Source organism: Sorex fumeus, unplaced genomic scaffold, assembly GCF_029834395.1.
Source record: "Sorex fumeus unplaced genomic scaffold, SorFum_2.1 ptg000041l, whole genome shotgun sequence".
NCBI classification, from domain to species: Eukaryota; Metazoa; Chordata; class Mammalia; order Eulipotyphla; family Soricidae; genus Sorex; species Sorex fumeus.
The window spans coordinates 5,500,241-5,508,831 of NW_026606098.1; the positions used below are offsets into that span (position 1 = coordinate 5,500,241).

The window sequence follows — 8,591 nt, forward strand, 5'->3', positions numbered from 1 at the left end:
CTGCTGCCATGTATCCACTTGTCCTCATGATCTCCTCTGCTCCTGGGCCCCTCGTGCCCCATTGTCCCTCTCTGCACTCTGCTTCAGAGTTGCCCCTTCCTGCTCGAGGGGGACCATGGCATCCCTTAGGGAGCCAGGCTCAGGAATGGGGGTCTCAGGAGGCAGCTGCCCCTCCTGCCCAGGTCCTTCCGTCCCATCTGTGGAAGTCACTCAGTGGCCCAAGTGGCATTTCTGTGTGTCTTTCCCTGGACCAGCTTCTAAGAGGCCCGGGAGTGGTGTTTCCTGTGGCATTTCCGCATGTCCCTTCATGGGACAGCCCCAAGCACTGTCCTGGGAGCTGCCCTCACTTCCCTTGCAACGTGCAGGGGTAGCTACACCGTGTCTGTCTGTGGTGGGGATGCCATGGGGCCTGAGGCTGCTGCCTGTCAGTAGGGGTTCCTGTTTCCTAGGAGAGAAGTCGCCTGTGTGTGTGTGGGGGGCAGTGAAGGGAGGTGTTGGTCGTTCCGGGGAATGACCAGGGCTGACCAGGGTGGGGTCACATGTCTGGGCTGCCCCAGCTTACCCCCTTCACCTCTGCATCAGGGTGGCTCACTGCCCCACGGGCTCTGACATTACCTGTGCCTGCGGCCACGGCACTGGGCTGGGCTGATGTGGACATGCAGAAACTCACGGGGGGGGAGGGGGCTGTGTGTGACCCCTGACCCTGGGCTCTGCCAGTGGGTGGACAGAAGACACTGTCCTGGGGCTCCCGGGGGCTGATGGAGCTGCTGCGGCTCTGGGGGCAGGTCTGGGGGAGGCAGGCCCCACCTGGAGGTGGTGGGCCCAGGGGGAGGCTGAGAGGGGTGCCGACCGCAGGAAGTGAGTGTGTGGGGGTTGAAAGGGCAGGCTCCGCAGGGCTGAGTGCAGACACGGGGTCGTTGTTCCAGGCTGATAGGACCCTGCCCCTTCCGAAGCATCCCTGGGGTCACTTTCAGGGTGGGGTGGCCTGGCCCCCGGCACAGGGAGGGGTAGGTTCTGGGTCACCCACTGCGAGGACCCAGAGAAGCAGGACCTGGAGGCAGGTGGGAGGGAGGGTTTGGCTGGGTCAGAACTGACGGGGTTCATGTCTATCACTCACCTTTCACCCGGACGACTGGGGTTTGGCTTTGGCCCCGGGGCTGGCTTTGGCCACAGTGGACCCCGAAGACGGTGAGGAAACAGCCAGCGGGTGCTCCCTGCCTCTGTGATGCCAGGGGGAGGGCCGAGGGCGGCAGGGCCGGGCAAATCATGAGGGAAGATCCCCTGCTGCGGACCAGGGTCCAGGGGCAGGCGTGCTTCCAGAAGGCATTCTGGAGCTCCGAGCCTTCGCTTAAGGACTGTGAAGGTCACGTGTGAAGAATTCTGTTGTAAAATATCCGAAGTGATGGCGTGAAGGTGGTTAGGGGTAGAGGCTGCCCCACGTCGGGCAGATCTTGCGCCTTTCTTGTCACCCGTGCCAATGTACAGGCCCGTGGGCTGTGCAGTGGACGACGAAGAAGCTGAGCTGGGGCAGGGTCAGCCAGCGGCTAGCACAGGCTGTGGGAGCCGGGGGCCAGAGGTGGCCCCGGAAAGGGCTGCCCAGGCCGGGCCTGCATGAAGACGCGTCCTGCTGCCCGGTGCTGGCCGCATGGGTGTCCGGCAGACACCCCCTGACCCCTCCCCATGACCTCAATGGGAGGCCTGTGCCGAGTCCTGGGGCAGCCCTGTGGAAGCCAAGTGTCTATCTGCCCCCTGCACACCTGTCCATCCTCGGGCAGGGGTCTGAGTGATGCTTCTGGACCCTGCAGCCCCGCTGGCCTGTCCCTGGGGTGTCGCGGCCTCCCCACTGCCCAGGGCAGGTCTGTGGGTGCTGAGCGAAGGGGCACCAGCTCCCCCCCCCCCCCCCCAGCAGGGGCTGTGGCCAGCGAGAGGCCAGTCACTCTTGCGCAGGGGAGAAGCAGGACGGGGGTTGGCCACGGGGAGGCGCCGCCCACCCCAGGGCCACGGCCATGCCTGAGCCGCTGTGTCGTCCTGCAGGAGCGCCGTGCTCAGTGAGGGCCCCTGCGTGCGCTCCTGAGCGGCGACCATGGGCTTGCTCGCCTACCTGAAGACCCAGTTCGTGCTGCACCTGCTCATCGGCTTCGTCTTCGTGGTCAGCGGGCTGCTCATCAACGCGCTGCAGCTCTGCTCCCTGCTGCTCTGGCCGCTCAACAAGCAGCTGTACCGCCGCGTCAACTGCCGCCTGGCCTACTCGCTCTGGAGCCGTGAGTGCGGGCGCCGGGCGGGGCTTGGGCCGTCTGTCAGCGCCTTGCATGCCCTGCCTGGCGGCTGCGGCCTGCCATGTGACAGATCAGAGCAGTGGCCCCTCAGAGTTGGCCACTTGGCCAGTCTCAGGGCCTGGTGGAGACCCTCGGGCCCAGGCAGTCCCCACCCACACCCCCACCTGGGCCCCAACACGCAGTGTCCCCCAAGGCCGCGCCCCCTCACTGCCCGGAGGCCACACGGGACACACACAAGGAGATGCGGGTCACTCTCGGCCCCCTAGGCGCAGGGCCAGCCCAGCGCCCGCAGCCTGACAGTCTGTGTCCACAGAGCTGGTGATGCTGCTGGAGTGGTGGTCGGGCACGGAGTGCACGCTCTTCACCGACCCCGCCACACTCAGCCGCCTGGGGAAGGAGCACGTGGTCATCATCCTCAACCACAACTTCGAGATCGACTTCCTGTGTGGCTGGACCATGTGCGAACGCTTCGGCGTGCTGGGGGTGAGCGTCCGGGGGTGAGTGTGTGGGGCTGTGCGTATGGGGCTAAGGCGGTAGGGGTGAGGTGTGGGGGGTCTGAGTGTGCTGCTATGAGCGTGCAGTGGGAGGAGGCAAGGGTGAGCATGTGGGGGTGAGTGGGGATGAGTGTGTGGGGGTGCATGTGCAGGGGTGAGAGGGTGAGGTGAGTTTACTGGGGTCAGGACATGCTCCTGTGAGTGTGCAGGGGTGAGGAAGTAAGGTGAGTATGTGGGTGTTGTGGGGGGGGGTGACCATGCAGAGGTGAAGAGGTGCGGGTGAGTGTGCAGTTGAATGGAGGTGTGAGTGTGTGTGGGTGAACATGTAGGGGTGAGGAGGCAGTGGTAAATGTGTGGGTGAGTGTATAAGTGAACATGCGGGGGTGAGGAGTCAGGGTGTAAGTGTGTATGAATGTGTGAGTGAACACGCAGGGGTGAGCAGGCAGGTGAGTGTGTGGGTGTGTGTGGGTAGGTGAACATGCAGGGGTGAGGAGGTGGGGGTGAGTGTGCAGTTGACTGGGGGCTGAGTGTGTGGGGTCAAGTGCAGGGGTGAGGAGGTGGGGTTAAAATGTGTTGAGTGTGAGTGAGTAAACATTCAGGGGTGAGGAGGCGGGGATGAGTGTGTGGATGAGTGTGTGTAAGTGAACGTGCAGGGGTGAGGAGGTGGGGGTAAGTGTGTGAGTGAGTGTGAGTGAATGTGCAGGGGTGAGGAAGCGGGGGTGAGCATGTGGATGAATGTCTGTGTGTGTGAGTGGATGTGCAGGGGTGAGGAGGCAAGGGTGAGTGTGTGTGTGAGTGAACGTGCAGGGGTGAGGAGGTGGAGATGAACGTGTGGTCAGCCTGCAGGGTGGTGTGTGGGTCTCTAGGTGTGAGGTCGGGGGCGTGGCATGCACAGGGCCACCCAGCAGCTGCTTTGACTCAGGCTCAGGTGAACCACCAGGTGTAGTCCGAGGACCTGCAAGGGGTCTGCAAGGTGCCAGGCCCTCACCAGGCTGGAATTGGAGCCCCTTCGTCAGATCCGAGTGCAGAGCTCCCGAAAAAAAACCCAGAACCTCACCCACCCAGGCCCCAGCCCTGCCCTGACGCCTTGCTCCCCTCAGAGCTCCAAGGTCCTGGCCAAGAGGGAACTGCTGTGTGTTCCGCTCATCGGATGGACCTGGTACTTCCTGGAGATTGTTTTCTGTAAACGGAAGTGGGAGGAAGACCGGGATACAGTGATTCAGGGACTGCAACGCCTGTCAGACTACCCTGAGTACATGTGGGTGAGTGTCCCCCACTATCCCCGAGCACCTTTGGGTGAGTGTGTGTCCCCCATCCCCAGGTACCTGTGGGTGAGTGTCCCCCACTATCCCCGAGTACCTGTGGGTGAGTGTGTCCTCATTATCCCCGAGTACCTGTGAGTGTGTCCCCCCTTATCCCTGGGTAACTGTGGGTGAGTGTCCCCCACTATCCCCGAGCACCTGTGGGTGAGTGTCTCCCATTATTCCCGGGTACTTGTGGATGAGTGTGTCTCCATTGTACCCGAGTACCCGTGGGTAGTGTCCCCCATCCCCGGGCATCTGCGGGTGTCTGAGCATCAGCATCCCAGTCTGCGGGTGCAGACCCCAGCCACCTGAGAGGTGGGTCTCAGCCTTGGGGCATCCCCTTGCCTGCGCCTGGGTTCGGGAGGGCCAGGTCTTTGTGGGGCGGGGGTCCCACCCGGCGCCTGTGCAGTGGCCCTGCATCCCCCCAGTTCCTGCTGTACTGCGAGGGCACCCGCTTCACGGAGAAGAAGCACCGTGTCAGCATGGAGGTGGCCGCCGCCAAGGGGCTGCCTGCCCTCAAGTACCACCTGCTGCCGCGCACCAAGGGGTTCACCACAGCCGTGCAGTGCCTGCGGGGCACGGGTGAGCCGTCGGGCAGGCTGGGGGAGGGTCTCAGGCGGGCGGGCAGGGCGGGTGTTGGGGTGTCTCAACAGCCTTCCCGTCCCCTTGCAGTGTCAGCTGTCTACGACGTCACACTCAACTTCCGGGGGAAGAAGAACCCGTCCCTGCTGGGGATCCTCTACGGCAAGAAGTACGAGGCCGACATGTGTGTGAGGTGAGCCCGCGTGGGAGAGGCAGCTGCTCCAGGCGTGGGGCCTTGGGGGGAGCTGAGCTGAGGCACACAGGGATGGGGTGGGCCCCCGGCCCCATGCCACGTGCTTCCCGTGACCCCGAGGACACACAGCCCTTCTCAGCCCGGGGCCTCTCTGAAGCCGCTGGGCCGGTGGGACAGTTCGCGCCAGTGCTGGGTGAGCTCAGTGCTGGTGCTGGGAATGGGGCGGGGAGATGGGCTCCAGCACCCCGGATTTGGGGTCTGCAGGGTGGGAGCTGTGGGAGATGCCGCGGCTTGGACGGTCCTCCCCACCGCCCTTCGAGGGAGAGGAAGGATTGAGGCCGGATTTGCGGGGGCTTCGCTGTGAACCACGCGCCCTCTGTGTGGCCACGCGCTCTGGCCGAGAGACCGAGGCTGCCCAGAAGCCTGGCGGGCCTGCCCCGCTGCTCCAGGGAACCCCACACGCTCCATGACTGGCCTGGGGCCCTGTCACGGTCTGTGTGCTGACTCTTCTCCTGCCTTCACAGGCGTTTCCCCTTGGAGGAGATCCCGGAGGACGAGAAGGAGGCTGCACAGTGGCTGCACAAGCTGTACCAGGAGAAGGTGAGGCAGCGGCTCCTGGCGTGCATGCTCCCGACCCCTCCTCCGTGCTCCCGACCCCCTCCTCTGTGCTCTTGGCCCCCTCTGTGCTCCCAACCCCTCCTCCGTGCTCCCGACCCCTCCTCCGTGCTCCTGACCCCTCCTCCGTGCTCCTGACCCCTCCTCCATGCTCCCGACCCCTCCTCCGTGCTCCTGACCCCCTCCTCCGTGCTCCCAACCCCTCCTCCGTGCTCCTGACCCCTCCTCCGTGCTCCCGACCCCTCCTCCGTGCTCCTGACCCCTCCTCTGTGCTCCCGACCCCTCCGTGCTCCCGACCCCCTCCTCCGTGCTCCTAACCCCCTCTGTGCTCTGTGCTCCCAACCCCTCCTCTGTGCTCCCGACCCCTCCTCCGTGCTCCTGATCCCTCCTCCATGCTCCCGACCCCTCCTCTGTGCTCCCGACCCCCTCTGTGCTCCCAAGCCCTCCTCCATGCTCCCTCCCCTCCTCCACGTGGGCTCCCTGTATCCATGCCCCAACCCCCCTGGCCCACTGTCTCCTCCTGGGACAGTGTGGGCCTGATCCGGAGGCTGGCTCCCCCTGCCCTTCCCCCCAACCCCCCCCCCCCCCCCACACACAGCGCTGCCTAGTCGGTGCTGAGACCAGGGGCCACAAGAGGCTGCGGCCTCAGGCTTTTTCGGTCATTTATCTTGAGGCCCCGCCAGAGATGTCCAGCCTTCCCAGCCACCATGGTTTCTGCCCAGCAGTAGTGAGAACACTCAGGTTCCCCCACTGCTTGGCACCCAGGGGATGCCGGGCAGGCTGTCTCCTGGCTGTTACCTCCAGTGTGTCTGCTCACAGCCCTGGCAGTTTGCGATCATCTCTGGCACGGCAGGAGGCTCAGATAACAGGGTTCCCACCGTCCCCGGACAGCACAGAATAGACGTTTCCCAAGGCACACAGCCCCTAGTCTGGCCCCGGCTCCTGGGGGGGGCCCTGAACCCTCAGGAGTCAGCCTGAGCACTGGCGGGTATGGCCTAGAAACCAAAACAGTTAGAAATAAAAGGTTCAGTTTAGACGTTTATGGGTAATAAGCCACAAAGAAATCTGCTTGAAATACTTTGTTTTGGGGGGTCTAGTACTCAGGAGGTCTGGGGACCCCACTAGTGATTCTTGGTGAGAGGGCTCGGTCCCACCAAGGCCGGAGACATGGTGCTGGGACCCCAGTCACCTCAGGCAGCCGCGTGCGGGAGTGACCAGCCTCCGATCTATCCCCGGCCTGGAAGGGACCTGTAGCCCAGAGCGTTCAACTCGGTTCTGCCCCTGCACTGCCCCCTCGCTCTGTGTGACAGTCCCTTCCCCGTGTCCCCACCTGCTTGGTTCTCCTCCCTCACGGCCCCCCAAGCCAGGAGACCTGAGGGCCCGCAGCCAGCAGGGGTGTCAGGGCCGGTGGTGGCCCTGGTGAGGGGGTCCCAGGACCCAGCACTGACGCCCCGTCCCGCCCCCCAGGACGCCTTGCAGGAGACGTACAACCAGAAGGGCGTGTTTCCCGGAAAGGCCTTCCGGCCCCCGCGGCGGCCATGGACCCTCCTCAACTTCCTCTTCTGGGCCACTGTCCTGCTGTCCCCGCTCTTCAGCTTTGTCCTGGGCGTCTTCGCCAGCGGCTCCCCCCTCCTCATCCTCACCTTCCTGGGCTTCGTGGGGGCAGGTGAGTGGGGCGGGCTGGGGGCGGGGTCAGGGCTGCAGGGAGGGGCCCGAGCGAGTTGGGCCAGCAGGGTGGGGCCAGGCTTGGGTCCCCGGCAGCCTGACCCATCCCGGCCCCGTCTTCCCGCCACCAGCGTCCTTTGGAGTCCGCCGACTAATCGGAGTGACCGAGATAGAGAAAGGGTCCAGCTATGGTGACCAGGAGCTGAAGAAGAAGGAGTAGCCGGCCTCGGGCCGGCCCCAGCGCCTGTCACTCCTAAACACAGCCACGCCACTGTGGACAGGGCCGCCGAGGCTGTTTCCTCACCACTGCTGACCAGTGACCAATAGACCTTGTCCAGGGCCGGAGTCCGAGGCCTGCGGAGGAAGATCCCATCTGCGGGGACGCAGGAGCTCGAGGCTCTGCCCTCGCAGCCCGGCCCCCCAGAGACCACCTTTTCCTGCCGCTCCGTGTCCGGGGGGGCTTGCGTGGCTGGGCCCGGGCGCTGCTTCCCGCTGTACTCGGCTCTGCACCCGATTCAGCGTGGGGCGCCGGGAGACGGTTCTCGCTGTGAAAGCACACGCTGAGGGTCTGTCCTGGGGGGCCTCGGCTCCGGGCTGGCTGCTGGTGCCCCTCCACTTTGTCCCGAGCCCCGTAAGTACCTGGCCTCTGCCTGTAAGGAGTGCGCCCCGCACCCCTCTCCCGAACCCGCCTTGCCCTGGCCCCCACCCTGCTGCCCAGCAGGGTGCCACCGCCCGGCCTGCGGGAGACTGTCTCCCCCTCTGCCCAGCACCCAGCCCTGTCACTCTTTCCTCGGAAGTCCAGCTGCTTCCCCGGGCACAGCCCACGTTAGCAGGGGAGGGGTACCCGTGTGAGGGTCCCGGAAGGCCACAGGCCGGGCAGTGTGAGGCAGGGGCTCCACCCTGGGTGTGGAGAGGCGTGGATGGAGGAAGGTGAGATGGTCCAGAGAGGCAGGAGCATGGGGACGTGTCTCAGCCCAGCCGGAACCCTCGCTCCCCCCGGGCCCCGTGTGGGCTGGGCCGGCAGCCCCCCCAGTCTGCTCCCCGTGCTGCGCGGGGCCCCCACCGCACCACCCACCCCGCCCCGCTGGAGCCGGTGACGGCGCTGGAAGACCCCAGGTTCCTGCAAAGGGGGTGCCGCGTCCCTGCCCCGCCAGCCCCTGGTCGCCGAGCCCTCTGCCAGCAATAAAAACTGCACCACGAGCGTGTGGGTTCTTTCTGGGGCCGCCCCGCGCCCGGCCGCCTTGGCACGCGGAGGGTGGCGGGGACCCTCGGCCGCACCCGGCCCTCCTGCTGTGCCGCCGCCTTCCAGGCGGGGAGGCCCCTGGCGCCCAGCCCGAGCCTCGCCAGGTGAGGCCGCCCTCCCGAGTCCCCTTCTGGGTGCTCCTGGGGTCCCAGTGCCTGGGGCCGCTCGCGGGGTCCCTGCATCTTCAGGCTGCCCCGGGTGGCGGGAAAGGAGCAGGCC

At 65.6% G+C, this 8,591-nt stretch overlaps 1 protein-coding gene across 1 annotated transcript; it reads left to right on the forward strand.

The window, feature by feature from the left end:
• The first annotated feature begins 2,034 nt into the window (after nucleotides 1-2,034).
• On the forward strand, nucleotides 2,035-8,329 carry AGPAT3 (1-acylglycerol-3-phosphate O-acyltransferase 3). The gene is made up of 8 exons (XM_056119235.1): nucleotides 2,035-2,261; nucleotides 2,590-2,759; nucleotides 3,871-4,032; nucleotides 4,503-4,656; nucleotides 4,747-4,849; nucleotides 5,374-5,449; nucleotides 6,932-7,130; nucleotides 7,261-8,329. The coding sequence occupies exons 1-8, from the start codon at nucleotides 2,084-2,086 to the stop codon at nucleotides 7,347-7,349; spliced, it is 1,131 nt and encodes a 376-aa protein (XP_055975210.1). The 5' UTR covers nucleotides 2,035-2,083; the 3' UTR covers nucleotides 7,350-8,329.
• The last annotated feature ends 262 nt before the right edge of the window (nucleotides 8,330-8,591 follow it).